This window comes from Nomascus leucogenys, chromosome 4, assembly GCF_006542625.1.
Source record: "Nomascus leucogenys isolate Asia chromosome 4, Asia_NLE_v1, whole genome shotgun sequence".
In the NCBI taxonomy this organism is placed as follows: domain Eukaryota; kingdom Metazoa; phylum Chordata; class Mammalia; order Primates; family Hylobatidae; genus Nomascus; species Nomascus leucogenys.
Window position 1 is genome coordinate 121,511,315 of NC_044384.1, and position 24,975 is coordinate 121,536,289.

Sequence of the window (24,975 nt, forward strand, 5' to 3'; positions counted from 1 at the left end):
ATGTTGCCCAGGCTGGTCTCAAACTCCTGAGTTCAAGCAATCTGCCTGCCTTGGCCTCTCCACCTTCTGGGGTTACAGGCTTGAGTCACCGCACCAGGCCAAACTTAACGAATTCTTAAATAGATTATAAAGTTTTAGCCACCTGAGAACATGTCTGACTGGAGTAATAGATTATTTTTTAAACTGGATTTGGTAAAATAAATGCATCTCTTCCCCAAAACTAAGATAGTCTTGTGTATAAAGATTTTATAATCTTCAAAAAGAGATGTTTTCAATGCTACTTAAAATTTTGTGTAATTACAGAAAAAAGAATTATTCCAAATTAACTCTATGAAGCCTTTGTTAATTGAATATTCAAACCTGACAAAAATAGCTTACTAACTTTATTAATAAAAACTGATGCCAAGATAATAAACTATTAACAAGTATAATCCAGAAGTATATTTTTAAGAGGGATATATCATAACCAAATGGAGTTGATGGCAGAATGATTCTACCTTAGGAAAATATTAAAAATTATAATACAATTAATTACAAATATATTAATACAATAAAATTGGCAAAAGGAAAATAATATCAATAGTTTCAAAAAAACTTTGATTAAGTTCAACATCTATACCTGAATTAAAAAATAATTCATAGTGGCATTTCCATTATGATAAGAAATAAGTCAAAGGATACATTCCACAGCCATTTGGCCAGAAAATGAATTATGAAATATAAGGATTTAAAATCAGGTGGAAAATTATATTATTTTTGATGACCTGGAAAAGCTGAGAATGAATTAAATATTCGATTGAAAACAATGAGAGAATTCAGAAAGATAGCTGGTTATAAAAATTGTTTCATATATGAGATAGAAGAAAAGGCTAAACAGCATCATGAAGAATTAACCAAACATTTTGCAAGAGTGGAATACATGGCAGGGCAGCTAACCATGAACAGGAGAGGAAAAAAGGCTGCCAGATTAAAAGAGCCTTAAATGACCCAATAACCAAATATAATATGTGGTCACTGATTGCTTTCTGGATTGGGTAAACCAGTGTAAATAACATTTGTGCTCAATTGGGAAAATTTGATTAGAGATGATAAAAAATTTCTCAACCAGGAAAAATGGAAAATATTCGCTGAAAATAGCACATATTGTGTGATGTCATTTGACTGATATCATTTTGGTAAATGGTATATACATATACATGTGATATATATAATGGGTATATTGTGTGCATGTGTGTTTGTAGATGTAGATAAGTTGGTAGATATTGATATAAATACAGAAAAACATCTGGAAACGTAACATTAGATATTAACTGTAGTAATCTTTGGGTAAGAGGAAATGGGTATTTTATATGCATATTTTAACTTAGGTATATATTCTAAATTTCAGCAATACTTTTGAACAATTCATAGATTTTTAAAATTAAATGAATAAAATTATTATAAACATTTTTATACACCAAAGTGATCAATGCGAAAATATAATAAAATTGTTATAATTAAACAATGCTGAAGAATATTTATTTCATGTGTTAGAAAACTTACACATTAGAAATAAGTGTTGTGTCCTCATGAATGGATTAATGTCAGCTATGTCCTCATGAATGGATTAATGTTGCCATGGAATTAGATTTGTGGGAATAGCTTTGTTACAAAAGGAAGCTCTTTCTGGCTCTCTTGTTTTTGCCTTCTTGCCAGGTGATGTCTTCTGCCATGTTATGAAATAACAAGATGGCCCTCACCAGCTGCCTACATCAAGCTCTTGGGCTTTCCATCTTTCAGAATTGTGAGCTATATAAACTTATTTTCTTTATAAATTAGATAGTCTGTGTTATTTTGTTATAGCCACAGCAAAAAACTAAGACATATAATAACAAAAATACTAAGATGCCAAAGAAAACATTAAGCAATATATAGAACATACATGGAGGAAACCTGATACTCTATTAAGTGATCCAAAATACATAAAAGAATTCCTGGGTAGACGAAAAGTTCTTTTTCTTGTATAGAAAAATTCAATGTTGTAAATATGTCATATTCTTAAATTTCCCATAAGTCAATATATAATTTGAAATTTTAGTACATTTTTAACTTCATACAATGCATTAAAGTTCATCTGAAAATGTAAAATAGCTAGAAAAATTTTTGAGAAACAATAAAAAAAATATTGTGGACATTTCCTAATTGTGGACATTTCCTATCAGTTTATAAGGCAAGTTTCCCCAACATGCGGCCCACTGGCTGCCTGCAGCCCACAATGGCTTTGAATGTGACCCCACACAAATTCACGATCTTTCTTAAAATATTATAAGATTTATTTATTTATTTTAGCTCATCAGCTATCATTAGTTTTAGTGTATTTTATATGTGGCCTAAGACAATTTTTCTTACAATGTGGCCCAGGGAAGCCAAAATATTGGACACTCCTGATTAAGGTACTGTAAGTTATAGTAGTCAAAATAGAGCAATGCTCAGAAGAAATAGAGAAGCACGACAGAAGAGCATTTGGAAAACAGACACGAAGATAAAAAGATTTTATTATGTGATAAATATTGGCATAAAATTAATGCCAGAGGAGGAAATATAGAGGGCTTCTTTGGTAAAATTTGTTATGGCAATTGGTTCCACTTTTGGGGAAAAAAAAAATCAAACAAACGAAACTTTGAATCTTAATCTCATCTCATGCTATAAAATAAACTTCAAAGGTAACAACATTTTTAAACAAAATTTACTATAAGCACAGTAAGAAAACATATGGCATTTTAAATCTATAGTGATTAAGGTATTTTGCATGGAATACAGATGCTCTAAAGCTGGGGTTGTCAAAATATGGCCTGTGAGTCAAATGTGGCCATACCTACTTCTGTAAATAAAGTTTTATTGGAACTCAAGGCACACCCATTCATTATGTATTGTCTATGGATGCTTTCACAATAAACCTTAGAATTGAGTAGGTGTGACACAGACCATATAGCTCACAAAACAGAAAATATTTACTGTTTGGCTTTTTACAGAAAAAGTTTGCTGACCCTTGTTCTAAAAAAAAGACTGATACATTTGAATACATAAATACCAAAAATCTGCATGACAAATATATAATTAAAATTTAAAGTAAACTGAGATAATATTTAAATTATCTATGACACAATAAACTTACTAACTGTAATAGGATCTCTCATAAATAAGAAAAGATCAATACCTCAAAAGAAAACTAAGCAAAGCAAACCAACTTGAAGTTCAGAGATAAAGAAAACAAAATCAGTCAATAAACATGTGAAAATCAACTCAACTCATAGGATTCAGAAATGAAAATAAAATATGAGTGAGATATTTACCACGTTAACAAAATATTTAAAACTTGAGATTACCTGCTTTTAATTGAGGTTATGGAGAAAGAAAAACTGCTATCTAAAAGGCAATTTGGCAATAATGTATATCAAATTTTAAAATGTCAATATCTTTTGTGTCAGCGACTTATCTGACAGATGTTTTCTCACTAGGGCGTAATATTATTGTCTTGAGTTTTCAAGAAAGTACACCTTTTGGTGCATTTATACAATAGTGATAATGGAGCTGTTATCAAAATTGATATAGATCTATATGTGACTCATATTTATTGACATCCAGAACATTTTATTATTGAGGAAAAATAAAGCAAATTGTAATACAATATTTGTAGAGTAATATTGTTTCTATATTAAAAATACACATTTATACACATGCAAATATATACTTTCATATGCAATAAAATTGACTGGATAGAAATATCTGATTTTGTTTACAATGTTTATTTCTGGAGAATGGAAATGATGAATGAAGGGATCCTAGGTGGAAAATCTTTTATACTCTATTTACTTCTTTTGAATTATAAGCATTGCATTTCATTGTGTAAAGTTATTTTGCTAAAGTTGCTGAGATTATATTTGAAAAATTACCGTAAAATTTTGAAGTTATACTTAACAATAGGAAAGCCAGGACTATTTTCTACAGTGATTAGGGCAAATTTGGTGATAATGCCCTCTCAAAACACACACCTACAAATTTGAAGGACACAACTCTAAAACTAGGCCTTAGGCCTTACATGTTTAAGGGCAAAGAATGACCAAATTAAGTATTCTGGGGCTTCTTAAACAGCCTGGTTGTAGAGAAGCAGTTTATATTTGCTCTTTAGCTGAAAACTCAGGGTTTATTAATTATAACAATTATAATTTTTTATTTGCTTGCAACTTTTTTGCCATTTGTTGCCATGGCAACAAGTCATGTATTGATTCAATAAGGGCATCTTGCATTTCTTAGAATACTGTAATTAGATAACCAATTTGTAATTAAGTCAAAATGAAAGCTGACCTTTCTCCTTGAGATGATATAACACTAACCACATCAAGAACAGAAGATTTATGCTTCAAATGAGCTTAAATAAAGTTTAAGAAAGTGGAACTCTGCTTCCTCTTGAAAACTACATCTTTTCTCCTTGTCAGTAATACAGATGTAACAGAATATCCAATGTATTGGAACACAGCAATTTCAACTGTGTATTCATATGACATTGCAATGTAACATACTGCTCTGTAGAGTAGGTATTTGGTGCAATCCATCAACTATTAAAATTCTGTCAGTGCAATGGTGAGATTTCAGCATGCAGTACAGACGTCTGTGTTGAGAAGCAGAAACAAATAACCAACTACATTGACAAAGTCAGCATTTTTACTTCTTCTCAGCAAAAAGGGAATTCCTAATTGAGTCAAACAGTGCTGTCTTCTCAGAGTCTATTCAGGTGAACAATAACAAAAGGCAAACAGAAATGCTCTTGCTTCCCTACATGGGGTTTGACAGCTTTCCAGGAGATCCAATAAGTTCCCAGGGTCCAGTAACAGAAATCTCTTTTCTTTCCAAAACACCAGAATTATAATCCATGCAGAGACATCTATCCTTTCTTCCCAGAGTCTTTTTTTTCTAAATCTAGAAGCACATTACTTAGAACATTAAATGTACAAAGAAACAAACTTAAATGGCAAACTTTAGAAATTACATGCTTATGTTTTCTGTTCTTCTTTCATGCCTTTACTGTTCCCTTTCGTTCTCTGTGCCATTTCATTTCTCTCTTACCAATTGTTGCCCCTCCAGTTTACCCATTCATCCTCCCTAGCAAAGAGATCAAAGACATTGTGCTCTACTTTAGAACTTTACAGAAGCACTGTTTTCAGATACAAACCAGATTGAGACATTAGAGCCCTTTAGGTCAAGCCTGAGGGAGAACCCGAAGGACTTCTAGCCTAGGCAATACATCCAGCTCCAACTCAGGAGTCAGTGTACATGCTTGGTGATGGGGAGGTATATTCCTGTACAATGAAACCTCATGCATGAAATTATCATAAAGTGAGGAAAGAGAAAATGTGATAGAGAAGAAAAGTTGCAAGCAAATTGGAATTATGGGCAATATATTTGAGACATAGATTTTGACACCTTGAATTTGTTTGTAAAGTAGTCTCCAGTTACTGAAAAAAGGAGATTCTCAATGGGCATTTTTTTTAAGTTTTAGGTGTTGAATGTTTAGAAAGTAAGTGAAATAAGTACCAATGTAAGCAATTTGTCTTGTTTATAGCCACAGAGTTTCTCTCCACCAAACTCATTAGCAAAGTAGGTAATTAGCACTATGAATGTGGTAGAAATAGATGATTCTCAACAAAGTTGCTTATTTTCGACTTTCTGCTTATAACACTCATTTGATAAAACTGGGATAATTTAAAGCATAATGAGAAGTCTACTAATATAATTAAATAATAATAATTTATTGAGTGTTTGCTCTTTTCCAGAAATTATTTTAAGAGCTTTAATGCCTTATTTCATTTAATGAACAAAACAAAATTATTTATGTATTATTATGTCCATGTTACAGATGAGAAAACTGTGGCTCAGAAAGTTTACGTAAATAGCTCAATACCCCCTTGCTAAAACGGATTTCCTAGCCTAATGAGCTCAACCAAGAATCCATGCTGTTAATCATCAAGTTCCTCATCATTTCTTCTCAGATTCAGGTTTTTTGATTTGCAGTCTAAGATGGCTTGAATATTTTTATATTTTAGTATCATAGGGTGATTTACCCTCACTTTGATGACAAAATTAAAGCCGGTTGGGTAAAGTTACTTATGTAATATGGACAGCCAACAAGATTATTACAGGGCAATGATTGATGGTACAAACTCTGTGTTTCCATGATACTGTTTTGCCCTTTTCTCCGTCTAAAAGATAGCAAAGTGGTGGGTGGCCCAGCCACTTACATTTTTCCAGGAATCCACCCCAGCCATAAACATTACATTTAAACCTAGTGGCCTAAGCTCAAGCATGATGCATAATCTAGTCATGGGAAGTGATATGATATCAGCTCTGAGTAGTAGCCACAGCAAGGAAAATCTAAAAGGACAAATTAAAGTACACACACACACGTACGCACACACTAACAATACACATAGAGAAATAATACATGCAAACACAAGGCTGAAGCTGTACTGGCGTGGAAAAGGAGGTGTGTGAAAAACTTTGTAAAAGTCCTGAGTGACAGCTGAAATAAAGTCCCATACAACCATCTTCCCTGCCCCCTAATAGATCTAGAAGTACTGAAGAATCTTACATAGTTTGACATCTGGTAAAATATTCAGATTTGCCAGATGTGCGCTCCTTTTGGCCACAAAGAGATGATGTTAAAACTCAGTATGAGGACTAAGTTAGTATCAGTGCTTTACGGATGAACACATTTTTTAGAAGGTGGTTGTTTCCTTCCAGAAAGGCTCCTTTTGAGAACTTGGCAGGACTTCTTTCCTTTTCTTCCGTTGGCTCTGTCTCTGCTATGCTATGTATTGCTTTGGCAGCACATACTGAATTTTACCTTATGACTTGGACAGAAAAGTGTAGCCTGGATTTGTTGCATAGTGGTATGATTCATAGAACACAGACTAGATGAACTCAGAAAGCCCTCAAGTTGTGTAAATAATAGTAAATAAGGGGATTTGCAAAATATGGTATAAAGTTCTGCTGCAGTAAACTACATATATTTTATTCTTTAAATAAAAAACTATCGAAATGTTTGGAGCAACATGAAAAGTTCCTTATTTAAAAAAATAAAATGGACACAGCTCAAATATGAAAGCCAGATTCTCTAATTTTTTGAGTCCAGGAAATGGATGTCTGTGTATTTAGCTCCCTGGTCTTTATACTAACTTACTTACATTTATCTTCTAAAGGGGTTAAAATTTAGCACTGCTTCTTCCTTGTATAATGAACACATTCAATAATAATGAGGACAATGGTAATAATAATGCATAGCATGTATACTCTTTTACATTGTCTTTTACATATGATCTCTCATTTGAGCCTCACAAAAGCACTATTAAGTATATAGTGTCAGAAAAGGAAACAAATGCACAGACAGCATACCCAGAAGAGTCACCAGAGACCTTGTCACACAACTTCCAGTCTAGGGCTGTTTCCCCTGCCTCACACTCTCATGAGTGTGTTGCTATTGAAATCTCTATCTCGTACTTCTATAGAGCTAGAAACCCTGGAAGACCTAGGCAAAGATAAATGCAATCATTAGCCTTCAGTCTAGATTCTAATGCAATACGTCATACTTTTCACTTGGAATTGATGTAATATTGTGCCATAAAATGGGAAATCTAGCAAGTAGAAAATAGAGTTTGAATATTTTGCAGAGAGAAAATTTCCACTAAAGAAAAAGAAAACTGCTATAGTTAATTAACATGAAAATATTTACACACCTTGCCATCTATCTATATAAATTCATCTATTAGCAGACAACTACCTTCATATTTGAAATATATTGCTTCAAGTCAAAACTTGTCTATGATACTCCAAATTGTCCCTAAAGCATATCATACTGTGGCCAAAGAGAAAAAAGCATATCAGAAAGATAAGGGAAACAAAGAGTTTCCTTGTAGAATAAATTTAATTGTCTGGAGTTCTGAGTTCCTGCATAAAGCAGAAATTCCTTATGCATAAGAAATGGTAGACTCAGCTTGAATGGTTGATTGCTATTTCCTCTAATAAAGTTTCCACACATTCTCTCTCTCTCTCTCTCTCTCACTCTCTTGCTTTTTCACCCTCTCTCTTTATTTGATTCTATGTCTATGTCGATCTCTAGCTATCTATTGTACACGCTTTTGTAGAATTTCAGGAACAGCTTTTTATCTGGAGAATATGGCTGCCTGAACGAGTTACATAATATAACAAAAGCTTTACCCCAAAGCTTCTATGCATTCCAAAAGCTTGTACTTGGATAATAGAAATATTAGCCTCAGGTGACTGAGAACACTTACTGTTGGTTGCATAACGTATGGCGGATGAGGCATCCATGAAGTACTCTGGACCTATGCATCAAACAGCATTTATTAGCACAAAGCAATCATAGAGAGAACTTGGTTCTTGTGTTCAGTGGAGTCACACTAGGTCATAGGAAAGTGGAGTCCACCTGACTTTACGGTTAATTCGTGCTCAAAACCAAGGGTAAAAAGGGAATTCTTGGACTTGATTAAATTGGTCCCTGAAACAAGGTAAAACGTAAAGCAACTTCCCATATCAATGGAGCTGACTTCAGTGCCCACATGGCCCAGGCTGGGTCTTGGAGCATATTTTGAGGTTGATGTTGAAGGCTAAAGTTTTAGGAGGCCTCAGAGACCATACGAAGATCAGCTCTCAGGGATGTCCTGGCAAGTAATGAAGGAAGCAAGAGTTGACTGCTAAGGCTTTCTCTTTTTCTGTCATCAGTTATAACTTCAAATGCTCAAGTGATCCCATTTTAGAAATATGTCCAAGTGGTAAAAGTTGTGGTAAGAGCTAAAGAGATAAACCAAAAATTTGGGGCGGTTATTTAGGTTTAACCCAAGTTAAGCGAGTTTGTAATTATTTTCTCTCATGGTAATTGGTACAACAAATAAAAGTGAGTATGTCAGCCAGCTAACTGTTCTTAAATGCACCACGTGTCAGCCAAATGAAAAAGTCAGCCCGCATAATAAGCTGAATGTAACGTGGAGAACTCAGAAGATTTTTTTTATATACTCACACACACAGAATTGCCAAAACACTTTGGATTGAAAAAAACCTGGTGAAAGGTGAGAATCAACAACATAGATCATTACTGTAATCTCTTCTTTTGAGAAAAGGGAGCTAGAGTTAAATTACACTTACGAGCCCTCCCAAGTAAAATCACTCTTCAGTGAATATTTTATTCATGTCACTGAAGTGCTCTACACTGTGGCTTAATGGGTGGTCTTGGCTGGAACAGAGGCCAAGAATAGAAAAAAAAAAAAAAAAAAGGAAACACACACACACACACACACACACGCATATTACAACCAGGCAGGCCTGCAGGAAGAACAAAAACTGAACAGAACCTGCACATAGCCTCATGGGTCCCAAGGAAAGGCAATTAAGAAATCAGCCATTCAGAGACCATCTAAATGTAATTCAAATGAAAATCTATTCCATTTGCCCATGGATATGTTTCAAGAATCTGAGTGCAGAAAAAGAAAGAAAATGATTTGCTTCGGGGGGAATCAGTTAAGGAAAAGTGCACATAGTCCTAAGTTTGATTCTCTGACAGCTGGGATATCCTGAAATGAAGTATATAGTGACTGAACAAGGCAAAACTTCACTGAATTAATAGCATCAGCATCATTACAGTTTTACTCATTATATAACGTCCACCCCCACCAGCTGCAAAATTCAAGAAGCACATGCATACACACGCTTGCATTCTCTCTTTCTCTTTCTCCCTCCAAACTTTTAAGAAATGACACTAGACACTTTCTACATGCAGCATATATATATAGGCATTTTCTAATTAGAATTGGAAGAACTGTTTGAAGAACAGTATTAGGTAGAGAGGAGATTAATATCACATACGTAATAACTCAGAGGAATAAAATAAGGAGTATTGTTTGAGGGAGAAGTGTGACTATTTTAATTCACCTATGCACTTGGAATTAACTGGCTATAATATCTAGCTGAGGACACACATTGAGTCTCAGACTTTCCAGCATTTCAACCTGCGGAACCCCTGAGGTCTCTTTTGGTCTCGCTGGAACTGAGAATGAAATAAGAGCAGGGAATAGGAACAACTTTTTACCACTTTGATAATTTCTTCTGTTTCTTGGGAAGTATGATTTAACATCTATCTGTGTAGCTTTACCAGGACAACCATGACAAAATGAGATGACAGTGATAAAATATCCTGGAGTGAGTGAAGGAATTGCTAGAAATATGCTTTTAGAAAAGACACGATAGGGAACATGAACAAACAAAATAACAGACAACAAACAAAATAATTTCCCAGTGGTGAGAGAGCTGTATTAAGGTTAGTTGGAAAGTAGCATAATCATGAAAACTCAGCAGGAAGAATGAAAAGCATAGTGGATTTTATTATCCAGTGAATTGATGCAAACAGGCTCTTGAAAGTATAGGCTAACTCATAACTTGAGTATTATTACATTAAGATGTGATTAAGGTGTATGAGAATTTTTTTTCTTTTCATTCTACTGTGTCCTTTTTGCCTCTAAATAGTGTATTACTGCAAGAAAGATATCTCCTAAGGTGCAGGTAAATCGGACATACCTGGTATGTGGAGACAGGGGAAGCAGCAATGAATGGCGTGATAGATGTCTGTGGAATCATGCGGTTGGTTGCAATACTGTACGGTGAAGAATAAAATCTGCAAACAGAAAACAAAAAAAAGAAGATTCACGAAGCTGCTACATGCCTGGCCTCTAATCAAATGCTATCAAGTACCTATGGGAAAGACATATTTCCACCCGCACGTTTTTCCATCAACCATTAACAGGAACGTCCAGGAGATCTGCATTATTTGATTCCACTAGGAGAAATAAGTAGCTCTGAATGAAATGACTTTGAGTCATCTTATAAAATTAGCTGCACAAAATCTTTCTTATGCCAGATAAGTTTAATACTGCCTCCCACCAGCAGGAGGAGAAAAGCCATGAGTGTTGTTTAAAAGGCTTTGAAAGGAAGACAAAATGAAAGCACCAAGCTTTACAAAAGTGACTGATGTTACAAATACAGGAACTGCATCGATGTCTTCAGTCAGGAAACAAAGACCAGTTCCTAGAAAGTTAAGGATATTTTGTGTTAGGCATAGGTCCATGCCCTCATGCAGAAAATACTTTCTCCATGAAAAGAGAAGCAACAGGACAATTTGTATCGAGGTTGGAATAGGAATGTTTTCTGGATTAAGTCAAGGCACTGGCAGAGACACTGAACCTATATGATATGCTCCTATAGACTCTGTAAAAAGCACTGAATTTTCTAGTCCTCCAGAGCCCCTCATTGAACAATTGTAGAATGCTACAAGATCAGGAATTCACAAATCAGGGGAGGGATGATTCTTCTTGAGATCTATTAAAGGGTAGCTTCTGGATATGAAAATCAGTGCAATGTCCATTTCTGCTCAGACTATACTGTAGAGTCCATGAGTTATCGAACGCTCAAATCCTTCAGCAGAATTTAAATTGTGTTTCCCCCATGTCTTACTTGTAAGTGAAAGGTTAGAGTGGCCAGCCACAGAACAGACAAAACCAGGTTGCCTGAGATGGAGTATGTCAGCGATGTGAGGATAGGTTGGAAAAATGCATGTGAGAAATAATGGTATAATTATTTTGCTTTATTGTACTTTAAGTGAAACTCAATTACTATGGTTTTTTTTTTAATAGTATGACTGAGCTTGGAATTTACGGGACAAAGACTTCATCCAACCTCAGGGTCACTGATATTTCAAATAGAGATTTTCATGAGTTGCCTTTCTAAGAAAGCATCCCATGAGACTCTCATTAAATATGGGAGGACTAGAATTCAAGGTTGTCAGGATTCAAGGAATAAATTCTTTAAGCTTACTTTCTATAAAAGTCTTCAAGCAAAAATATAGTCTTAAATGTACTTAAATTATAGTCTTAAATATACTTTAACTCTTAACAATGATTTGATAAGATCATACTCTTTTGGGTAAAAAAAAATAGTGTAGATGAAAAAAATTATCCCATCATACATTACACTATTACTATCCATACTCACCAGACCCTTAAATTTATAGTTGTGATGTTTAAAAGAAGCCACTGACTATATACCTGATATAATGACAAAAAGGGATAATACAAAGTTGTTTTTTTTTTTTAAAGACAAATCTAACAGCTGACAAGGAGGCAGAGAAAGTGGAATTCTTATTCAATGTTAGTGGGAAAGAAAACCTTACGCCCATTTTGGAAAACAGCTTTGCAGTTTCTTTTAAAGTTAAACATACACTTTCCCTATGGCCCAGCAATCCTACTTCTCCATACTAACCAAAATTAAATAAAAACTTTTGTTTATGGAAAAACTTTAATCCAAATGTTTATACAGACTTTATTCATGCTTGCCCCAAACTGGAAATAACCCAAGTGTGCTTCCTCTGAATTAACAAACTGTGGCACATCCATACAATGGAACACAACTTAGCAATAAAAGAAAATAACTACTGAAATATTCAACATGATGAATCTCAAGTAAATTTTGCTAAATGGAAGAAGTCAGACTCAAAAGGGTATGTACTATATAATTTCATGTATATCACACTAGGGAAAAGGCAAAACTATAGAGGGGTGGAGGAAGAGGTTGATTCCAAATGAGCACAAGGGAATTTGAGGAGGGGAGATATCTGTTCTACATCTTGATCGTGGTGGTGTTTACATGATTGTATGTGTTTGTCAGAATCATAGAACTGTACACTAAAGAGAGTGAATATACTGTATGTAAATTACATCTACTAAACCTGATTTTTTTAAAAAAGATAATTACTATATAAGAAAACATTCATCTTTCCATTTGAAAAAAATATTGAACATTTACTATGTCTAACACAGACGAGTAAGACTCTAAAATACCCCTTTGAGTTTCTCTATTTAGTCACTTAAATTGTACTGTATTTGTGTATTAATCAGCCTAAAGCTCTCCATAGGCTTTCCATTGCAATGTGAACAAATGTTCACTCCTTGCACCAGCTAGCACCATCAGGCTATTGCCTACTTCTCTGATATTGTTTTCTTAACCCTTTCTCCATAGCTGACTAGGATTCAACCAAACTGACTTTCTTCTGTCCTGTGATTTCATCATTCTCACTCTCATCTCTACACTGAACTTGAAATTCTCTCTACCTAAAATGCTTGCTTCTCCAAAGTTTTATAAGGCTGCCTCTTCTTCATTTCTGGTCTCACTCAACTGTCCCTTTTTCAGAGAGCATTGTAGCTACATTAGCAACTGCCATGTCTGCCCCAGTTGTTTTCTATCCCTTTCTCTTGATTTATTTGTGTAGTTCTCTTATCACTATCTGAAATGGTAATTTAAAAAATTATTTTTATATGTTATGGACTGAATGTTTGTGACCCCCTAAATTTACGTGCTGAAGCTCTAACCCCTACTGTGGTTGTATTTGGAGATGGGGTGCCTAAGGAAGTAACTGGGGTTAAATGAGGACATAAGGGTGGGGCCTTAATGAAATAGGATTAGTGTTCTTTTAAGAAGATACATAAGACAGCTCACTCAGGCTCTCTCACACGCACACACTGAGGAAAGGCCGTGTAAGGACATAACAAGATGATAGCTCCAGGAGTTTGAGACCAGTCTGAACAACATGGTGAGACCCCATCTCTATAAAAACACAAAAATTAGCTGGGCATGGTTGTGCATGTCTGTATTCCCTTCTACTTGGGAGATGAAGTGGGAAGATCATTTAAATCCAGGAGATAGAGGCTGCAGTGAGCCATGAATGTGCTATTGCACTCCAGCCTGGGCAAGAGTGAGACCTTTTCTCAAAAAACAAACAAACAAACAAACAAACAAACGAAAAAGATGGCAGCCATCTACAATCAGGGAAAGAGAGCCTTTAACAGAATCGGCTACATTGATCTTGAATTTCTACCATTCAGAACTGAGTGTTTCAGCCACCAACTCAATCAAGCCACTTTGTTATGGCAGCCTGAACTGACGAATACAATGTATTTATTGACTATTTCTCATTCTAGAATGTCAGCTCCAAGAGGGTTGGGTGTATATCAGTATTGTTGTCTAGAACAGAGCCTGGGAGATAGTAGATACTTGATAACTCTATGTTGAATGAATGAATGAATAAACGCAGAGCAGCTTATGGAATTCAGTAGTGATTACCATACAGGAAGATCAATACCAGGGTGGCAGGACCATAGGAGAAGGGTCCCTGAAAGAGGTAGGAAGCTGAGGAATGAGAGCCCAGAGAAGATGGTCCAATATCACGTATTAAATGCTAAGTGGAAGCTTAAATAATATACCAACTTTCTAAGCGTGCAGGGGCATTAGAAACTAGAAAAAAGACAGTCCTTTTCTATGAAAATCAAGGTTTGCATTTGAAAATTCCTTCTACGTCTTATCTTTGACAGATCTTATTTGTGAGGCAGTGAACAGTATTTGGGGCTCATAATGACACATGAGGCACCCAAGGCCACTCAATAAACAGTCCTCCTCATACGCCGTGCAGTGGTTTAACTTCTGGTAGAAATCCAGGTTCAGCCTCTTACACAGACAAAGCAAACCACACATTACATTTTAGTGTGGCTGGTCGACTTTGTAAAATGCGCCAATTGGAGTATTAAAAATGAAAGCAATAAAGATTGGATTGACAGGCAAAGTTTACAGGAAATTCTATGGGGAAAACAGAGAACAGAAACATAAAGAAAGCAGCCAAGTAAATGGATACTAGCAAAAGGAACCCCTGGGGGAAAATTTAATGCATTTTTGTCCTATCTGCTCTAATCCTATCCATCAAACAAGAATTACATTTCATACTTCCCAGCAAATTCCAATACTGCCACTCAAGTCAGAGAGTCTTTTAAACTGCAAATGTTCTGGGAAGAACGGAATCGGCATACCGTCTTGATCTCCTAATTCTGGTATTCTGAAATAAGCTCTTCTCAAGTCCAAATATACACCAGATGAATTTACAGGAAACCCCTGCTTAAACTATGGCAGGAGAGGCTACTATTGCATCTGAGGCTTAGAGTACCATATCTAAAGAAAATACTCAAGGCCAGACTCCAAGGAGAGAACTGCAGAATGTGTTTCCAAATCTCTTAGCTTTTTCTCAGTCCCTGACATGGTCAGGGTTTGAAAACATTCTCACACAGGCATCACATTAAAAATAAATACATACATACATAGATACATACATACATACATACATACATGCATACATACTTCAAGCAGAGATGTCATGCTATTGGGGAACTTTCTAGGCAGAATAACAAAATAAGGTAATTCTAAACATGTGAATTTATGTCTTTGTATTTGGTAATATATGCATTATGCATTATGCCTTGCAAATGTTGTTACAGAAAATGGGAATGAGTTGTTTAACCAGTTATTTTTCTGGTAAAAGTTTACTTCTTCACCAAGATTCACAGCATTATGTATATACTAAGTGCCTCTTTTACACTGAACCCAGTGGTTCTAAGCCACAGGTGATTTTGCTCTCCAGCAGACATTTGGCAATGTCTGGAGACATTTTTTGTTATCACACCTGGAGGAGATGGGGGAGCTAGTGGCATCTAGTGGGTAAAGGCCTGGGATGCTGCTAAACATGCTACAATGCATACAACAGCTCCTACGACAAATATTATCTAGTCCTGAATGTTAGTAGCATGAAGATTGAGAAACCTTGCTTAAGCACATGAGCTAGTTACTTCTGGGGTTTCTTTCACATGAACAAAATATTAAATGCCAAAGTGGATAAGAGACATTAACTAAGTATGATCCACGGAAGTCTAAGCTAGCCTTTGAAAAACTTAATATTTTCAAGGAATGCAAAGAATCACTTGGTTCTTTGGCATTAAAGGCAACTGTCCTCCAGAAATCCAGAAAATGCAAATCTAGGTCACTAATACGACATTATTTTGCCTGCAGAAAAGTCGTCTTCAGGGGATTTGGCAGTCAGTAGTAATATGGTAAACTCTTATTTCACTGACAATAAAAATAACATGAATATATCAATAACCCCAGGGTATAATTTTTTTACTGTACAAAAAACAAATCCTATTTACATATTGAAATAAACAGCACTGACTTATGTTTCATGTCCACAGGCAATATTGTTAGGGCTGGAACCATGAATACTATCCTCAGGGTAACACAATAGTACAAGATTAATAAGTTATTGCTCATTTTTATTGTAATACCAACGTATCCTTCACATTAGATTCCTTTCCTAGTGTAATAAGATAAGGTTTCCATATTGCTTAATACCAAATGCCCACATAAAGCAGCCAGCAAACCAATGCTATAGAAAACATTCTTTTTCACATCTCCCCCAAGAATATATTTTATTCAAATAAAACAATCCAAGAGGCTTTTATACAGCAGCTCTCAATGAAAAGGGCACAGGCAAGATGAGATTTTGAATATGGGAGGGAATATTTCCCACCTCCCCTGCTCATCTTTGAAAGGGATGGAATTTCATATTGGATTGCTAAAAGAGCAATAGGGCAATAGTAAAAACAAATTAGAGTTTTACCAGATAGCTCTAAGAGAATGGACATTTTTATTCTTGTAAGTTAGCCTGCAGTAAAAAGTACTAAGATTTTTACTTTTCTATTTTGACACAGACACTTCTTCACTCTACCCTTCAGAGTCCTTGATAAAAGTGATATTGATCTAATTTTTAGGTGATAACTTGCATAGATTCAGGCAGATGACAGAACTGACATTTTCTACTGCCTAAATGCAAACAGCACAGATTCACCATGGTGTAGTTATGAACTATTTGTTCTTCCTTAGCTAACAATCAAGCTAACTTTGGGAGTCTTTTAGTTTCATGTTTCTGTATTAATGTGAAGGTTAGGAGATACAGACCATTTAACTCTTTACACAATTTAACCTACTAGCTACAACTCAGACACATACTTGCTTAAGATACTAAAAAAGCCCTATGGCTTAGTTTACAGTTACAGGATTCCATAGGATCACAAAACATGTCATTTAGCTAGGATATGACACCTCTCTAAGAGGAAAAGCTCATGTCACTGCACTATCAAGAAGCCTTCCCAATTCCTTATCAGAACACAACTGCCTCTCCTCCACGGTCCTATGGAAATAGTTTGCTTTATTTTTCTTTTTGAAAAAAATAAATAAATAAAAAGGTACATGGTGAAAGATAAGTTTCCCTCTCACCCTATTTCCCACTACTCTGTTGGCCCTTCCCAGAGATTCACCATCGTGCTTTCTTGTGTACTCCTTCAGAAACATTTTATACATATAAAAGTTAATATATACATATATCTTTTAGTACTTTGTGGTTTAATCGCAATAGTTTTGCATTCTATCTCCTATTAGAATTGTATATATGTCCATTGTTCCTAATATGATGTGAGCATTTTCTTTTTTCTAATTTTAAACTGTACTATAGATAGAAAGTTGAAAAAAATTGTTAAGCTTATTGACCTCAAGTGAATCAGCATTAAGCAATGTTGAACAGTAATAACTGGATTGGAGTAAGTTGCAATTACATCTTTGGATACCCTGTGTTCTATGTAAAATGGGACCAGGCCCTTCTCTACAGTAATATTTATCTTCCTGTTAGGTTACTTATCTGTAAGTTATATTTGATGGCTAAATTGAATACAGCAATGTGAATGAGGAATAATATACTTTATTATGGACACTTGACACTTATGTTAGGCTCCTTGGTATGTTGAGTAAGTTGTTTAAATCAGCTTCCACACCTCTAAGCGACATGTCCCAATGTTAACTCAAGAAACAGTATATATTTGTGTGACATCTCACGTGCATAGAAATGGTTGTTCTACTGATGTCCTACTACTGGGAATGTTATCATATAAAGGTAGTGAAACCAAAGATAAGCAAAACAGTTTAAAAATAATTTCCATAAAGAAGTATCAAATAAATAAGATTAATTAACTACAATCCTCCTATTTCTTTAATTTCTGTATGTAAAATTTCTATCGCCTTGTTGCCAACAACACAATGGATAGTTCAAGCCTTCCAAAATTCCATCTTTCACTCAAGACAGAGAAACTCATGGGTAGTTTGGCTGCTTTGGGTGAAACTAGAGGTAATATTTTAGGAGAATTAGGTTAAGATGTTACATGGGGACAGACTGACTTGATGGCTGGGGAGGAGGATGGTTTCCTTGATGTCAACTTGCTGGAGCCAAGCAGATGTCATCTGTTACATTTCCTAATCCTGATTTAGCATTCACAATACTGGGTTAAACAGTCTATGAAAATGAATAAGATATGGTGCCTATCTTCATTGAGTTATATTCTAGCAGGGAACTATTATACATATGGGTATCAAGAGGTACCTAATAAAAAGGACTAAATGTCAAACCTATCATGGAAAGGCCAAACATAGGGCAACAATAATGTCAACATTTACATTGATGATTATCTTGTACCACACCAGGTTCCTTTAATCTTTACAAAGTCTTATGGAAAGTACTGATATTATTATCTTTATTTCACAGAGGAAGAAACTAAAGTATGGACAATGGGTCCATAATCACACATCTGGCAAATGACAGAGTTTGGATGCATCCCTGGGCAGGATGATTCTGAAGTTTTCACTCTTAACCATTGCTTAAACTGTTTTTCTTATGACTAATAGCATAACTAGCTCTGCCTGGTATGATTTAATGATGTTCTTGAAACGAAAACAATATTTTAAAAAAGTATATTATTATACAGCTACTGATACCCATATCTATATGGTGTGTGTGCATGTGTATGTGTGTGGTGGTAGGGTCATGGGGAGTGAATTTTACCATATGGGAACTCAGGCAGAGACAATTCCACGTTCAACAAGACACAGAGGTAAAAAATAGCATGGGATGCTCCAAGAATCACAGACGGTCCAGTTCAGTTGCAGTTACCAAATTATGAAGTTCTGTTCGTACTATCTGGGGAAGTTTGAGTGTTGTTCTGTAGTTAGTAAAGGCCACATAATACTTTAAACCAGGTAGGTTGGTGATTTCTGTAGTTACATTTGCTTAAAAATTATTCAAAAATTAACGTGAAAATTGTTTGTGGGGGGAGGTATATTAAAGGGAGTAAAAAGCTTAGTATAGGTAGGAAATGGTAATTGAATAAATTCAACCAGTGGCAGGGAGGAAGTGCTGGGTTGAAGATATACATCAGATATAGATTGCAAAAATCTTAATGACCAGTTTTATTGTGAAGAATGTAGGATAAGAAAGAGTCCAAAGGAGTGGAGATCATAACCTAAATGGCTTTAGGGAATTTAAAACAAAGGAAAACAAAATTTGATATGTGTGTTTTGTTTGAATTTGTATCGTTTGTATTACAAAATATTGATAAGGATAATGACCTCAGTTTGGGACAATGACACAGTAGCAATACCTAGTAAGCTAAACCACAGGTCATTGATCTCTGAAGCTAGTTACACACTTGAAGTATAGACTTGGGAGTCTTACTTTCCTGAAAGCAAGAGAGGTAGATGAGAGCAACTGGAGAGAAGAAAGCAAGTGGGAAAAGACCAAACCCTGAGTAAGATAAGTAAAAGTGGGTAGGAATATTTGGTGCGCAGGAAGTATTGAAGAGAGGGACTGGTGCTACCATTAGCAGCAAAACAAGAAAATAAAGTGAGGAAAGATAATATGCCCAATTGCAATGGACTAAAATTATTTATTATATGATATTAGAGATACGGGATTAGATAATATAATATGAGATAATATAATAGTATATAAACTCCCTTGATTTGGACATCTTTAGCATCTTAACTAAAGTTTGTTTCTTGAGGAAAATATTCATTGTTGTAAATATCTAACTGGGTAGTGGCAGAGGGTGAACCATTTTTGCAACTGTTCAAATAGTTTAAAGGATACAATGTTATATTGTTAATATAAGGTATAGATAAAGACATTTCATATTTCAGGTGATTTAAGGTTGACAGATGTACCTGCAGCAACTCCAATATGGTCCAGGAGTGGTAACCTGAAATGTGAGGTGGAGGCTTTGAGGAAAAAAGAGAAATGTTCACTGTGTTCTAGGCTGTCCTCGCTGCCTTGAAAATTGCACTGCCCAAAGTGCACGTTTGATTTCTCAGATTAGGAGTTGAAACCTCGATTTATTTTCTATATCGATCTGTAATAATTAAGGGTGAGTATTTGGGAAATTATGCTTTGTAGAATTTTAAATTGTGTATTAGAGAATGACTGATTAAAGTCATGCATAACGAGTTATTATTCCCTAACTTCAGTTCTACATTTACCACTGACTCTTGATCTTTTTTTGTCTTAATGAGTACTAGTGAGACTTAGTGAGTCTTAGTGAGACATTAATCAGGCACGTTTGAAATTGAGCATATCATCTACATTAGTCTGTTTTCATACCACTATAAAGAACTGCCTGAAACTGGGTAATTTATAAAGGAATAGAGGATTAATTGACTCACAGCTCAGCATGGCTGGGGAGGCCACAGGAAATGGACAATCATGGCAGAAGGTGAAGGGGAAGAAAGATACCTTCTCCACAAGGCAGCAGGAAGGAATCAGTGCCAAGCAAAGGGGGATGAGCCTCTTATAAAACCATCAGATCTTGTGAGAACTCACTATCATGAGAATAGCATGGGGGAAACCACCTTCATGATTCAATTACCTCCACCTGGTTTCTCTCTTGACACATGGGGATTATGAGGATGACAATTCAAGATGAGATTTGGGTGGGGACACAAAGCCTAACCATATCATCATCTTTCTTCACTTTATTTCCTTGTCTTTCTGCTGATGGTACAGGGTCACTTTTGTTTCTCTTTTGCCATCAAATATAACACCCAGTTTCAGCTGGTCATTACATGTTGTCAGAGCTCAGCTCAAGGAATCGCTTGTTTAGAGAAGTTTTAACCACTCAAGCAAGACTAGACCATTCATAACACCCTGCAATTCACCATTGGGTGCTTATGGTATATAAGTAATAAAATACTTTTAATGTTGATTTCCTTTGCTACAATGTAGATGAGTAAAGACTGGGTGTGTCTGATTCACCAGTATGTCCCCAGCCCTTGATGGAGAACCCTGAATGTAGGATTGTTTGATGGTCACTTGCTTAATGCATGATTGAAAAGTTTCTTCAGGTTGTTTCTCCTTCTGGTTTCTTTCTTCCATTCATACATTGGTCACTCCAGAACAAACTCTTACACTTCTATAACTGTACTATTTTAATATCCTCTTAATGATGCTTCCTACTACGAGGATTTTCCTGCTCCAATATAGTCTTCATTATTCATATTACACCACTCTGTTGCTAAAAAAAAATAATTACTCCCCAGGCTTATGAAGTAAAAACCAAATACTTGAACTTCCAAATCTGACACCAAAACAACTTTTTAAACTTATAAATCTCCTTCACGAGAAACTTTCACCCCAGTAAAACTTGTTGGCTTGTTAATCTCTACAAATTCCACTTCCATTCATACCAGTTCACTTTCTCAATAAGCATCTTTCCCTATGTCTATCCTTGATAAACTAAGTCATCCTGGATAATCTATGCCAAATCTCATTGCTTCCATATAGCCTTCCCTTTGTCCTAGCTGGACAAAGACAGCAGGCTCTATTTAGTGTTACCGACTGGCATTTGATTCCCAGCTCTACCTCGGACTACATGGCCTCATTTTCTTATCTGTAAAGCGGATATTAACACTCACCCAAAAGAATATAATAAATAAATGAAATAATCCATATAAGATATTTTGATATGACTTTTTGATTTTGCTTCAGAATCATCCAGCTGTAAAATACATTTTGGGGCAACTGAACAAAGTTGAAAAATAATCTGAATAATAGATGATATTTTGAAATTACTACTGATTTCATTTTTTGTGACGACATTTTTATCATGTGACTAATGTCTTTATTTTTGAAGATGTAAGAAGTTAGAAATATTACGATGTTTAAATTTTACTTTGATATGGTCCAGCAAAAACTATCTATATTTCTAATTAAAAATGCTTAATACAATTTTAATAATTGACTACATAATTATATATAAAAGTTAATTGTTATTTTGTTTCTATCCTTCACAATCTAAGTTTCATAAATGCAAAAACAAGTTATGTCTGGGTCACTGCTGCATCCCTAATCCTTGGCATACAGCCTTGGGCAACAAGGTACATTTTACAAGTAGATACATAGATAAATACTATAGACAGGTAGATATGTATATACATACATAATACATACTCTAGATAGGTAGATACATATGTATATATAAAACACACATGTGCATACATATGCATGCAGGTAAAATATTATAAAATATGAATATTTATTGAATCCAATTACTGGGCATACAGGTATTTTTTGAACTATTGTTTCTATTTTCCTTTGTACAAATTTCCAATATAAATTTATAATTGTAATCACATGTATTCATTTGAAACCATGTGCCACTAAATTACAAATACAAAGTGCTTTGCACATAATATGTGTTCGATAAATGTCATTCCTTTCTATTATAACATCTATTTTCAGTCACTATCACTTAATATATAATGCCTTATTTTTTACTTTTTGAGTTAATTATTTATCTCCAACTATATAACATAATTCTAGAGGACTTTCTTCTCCATATCTTTACTTCTTTCTACACACTGAGTTTATAGCACCTTGTTGGAAATAAGTAAATGCCTGTTGGATATATGAAAAGGTATCCTTAATTTTCACTTCTAGAGGGAAATTTTAATCAACCCAAGGACAAAGGACTATACTCCTACCCTAGTCTACCATTAATGTTTACTTTTTCATGGACGAGTCGACTGTGAGCCTCTTGAAGGAAAGGGTCTCATACCATACATTGTTTTTTTAAATCTATAGAACATAGCATTGTGCCTGGGATACTTACTGGATGTTTGTTGAATGACTGAATATATGACTGCCTGAATGAATAATATAAGAATAAGAGGTAATTATTTAAATACTTTCAATATCCCACAGATTTTCTTTAGAGGCAGCCGACAAAATAGAAAATGAAGTTCCATTCATTCTACCCTCTATGTTGATCTTCAATGAGGCCTTTATAATAAGACTGAAAGACAGACAACTGAAAGCCATGGAGAATTCCAAAATAAAAGACAGTGAAAAGAAATAAGCAACCAACCAAAGAATAATTATTGTCAATTACAAGACAGCCTAAGCAAAGAGATTAGGAAGTAAGAAGAAAGTTTCAATGAAAGATATTTACAAGTCAGAGAATTTTAGAGTTGCCACGCCATGTAGTTCCACACTTGTTTTTCAGAGGAGGAAGTTTAAGCTATATGACTTGTTCTAAGTAGGTGGATACAAATTTCCAGATGCTTATGAAAATGAAGATGCAATCACCTGAGTTACTAACTTGACTTTCCTCCATTACCATTCCCCTGATCACCAGAAAGAAAGAATAAATTGATTTGGGCACACGCCAAAAAGTGTTTGAAAGCTAACTCTAGAGTTATTATTCTCTCAGCCTAGCTTTACCTGTTCTCCAAAGACAGAGAAAGAGGGAGGGAGGGAGGGAGAGAGAACAGGGTTTAATGTGGGCAGAGGCTTGTGAGAAAGGGAGGTCAGAATAACTTATAGGATGAAAAAAATTACAATGATGAAAAATGCTTGGTTTAAACTTTGTGTTTAAGGATGTAAAATGAGCAAAACAAATTTTAACATTTTTCTTTGGTGTTGATTCAGAACTCAAATATCTATTCACAATTAAAATAGAGAAAATGTGATCTACTTACCCATTCTGTATGGCAGCTGTGGGGTCATAGGTCAAAGCCATGCCAGCCTGTATATAGGATGAAGAGGGAAGAAAACAAATCTTAACGTTTTTATTGTGGTGCCCAAAACATTTAGTACACACAAAGACTCTTATCATTACTTTCCATGATTTAAGTTTATTTTCTGCTATGTATATCTCTACCCTTACTGCCAAGACTAGCATTTTTACTATCCACAAACCAGAATATACCAGTGAGTTGGGAGTTTATATTATATATTCAGACATACCAAGAAACAATGCAGCTTGGATGATTTCCATTTTTATTTCTTAAAATATCCACTGTCTAACCTCACATTCTTATAATTTCACACTATTGTCAAGAACACCTATTGTACGTCTCATGGCATGATAAAAAAGTAAGAACGAATCCTGCAGTTAGGATAAAAATAAAAGCTACTTAAAATGCATTCAATCTTAAAGAAGAAAATGTTTAAAAAAGTATTTATTTAAAAATAGACCATATGCCTAAGGGGTGTGTAGGTAATGAGTCTAGAGTGCTTGTTTGATATATTACTATTTCTTATCTTAACAAGAGTGATAGAAAGGGGAGGTCATTTACATGTGAATAAAATTCTGGAACACATGGCTAATAAGGAGGTAGTTATGTTTTGTTTTTAGGAATAAGACCACCTCTGAAAAAGTACACTTCTCTATAACTGGATATAGTTTCTGAAAAGAGTATAAACTTCCTGAGTGCTGATTCACAGTCTACCTTGTTCCTTCATGTACATCATCACATTTGATCCTCACAACAATCCTATGAAGTAGGCAGGAGGAGTATTTTCTCCATTTTATAGATGAAGACACTGAAGCTTCGAAAGGTCAAGTGACTTGCTCAAGGTCACACATTTGGAGGCAGAACCAGATTTCAACCCAAGTCTTCCGATATGGGCTCCTTTCCATATTTCGGCTATGACATTGGCCCAAGAATTAAATTAGACCTGAGTATCAGTATCCAACAATATGGGGAAAGTTTCTCTGTGGCCATATGGGCATACCATCCTTTGTTTACCAAGACTGTCAGCATGGTTAATACTTACGATGCTTACAATGTTGAATGGAATTTAAACTGTCCAAGTTATCTTTAGGGTGGATTTTTTTTTCTTTTTTCAAA

At 35.0% G+C, this 24,975-nt stretch overlaps 1 protein-coding gene across 7 annotated transcripts in view; it reads right to left on the reverse strand.

The window, feature by feature from the left end:
• RBMS3 (RNA binding motif single stranded interacting protein 3) overlaps positions 1-24,975 on the reverse strand; it is an 864,792-nt gene that overhangs the window by 108,327 nt on the left and 731,490 nt on the right. For all 7 annotated transcript variants that reach the window (XM_030812232.1, XM_030812235.1, XM_030812230.1 and 4 more), the window contains exons 8-10: positions 23,821-23,867; positions 10,621-10,717; positions 8,328-8,378 (exon numbers count right to left, since the gene is read on the reverse strand). In XM_030812232.1, the coding sequence (XP_030668092.1) occupies positions 8,328-8,378; positions 10,621-10,717; positions 23,821-23,867 (195 nt within the window). The remainder of the gene's footprint in view (positions 1-8,327; positions 8,379-10,620; positions 10,718-23,820; positions 23,868-24,975) is intronic.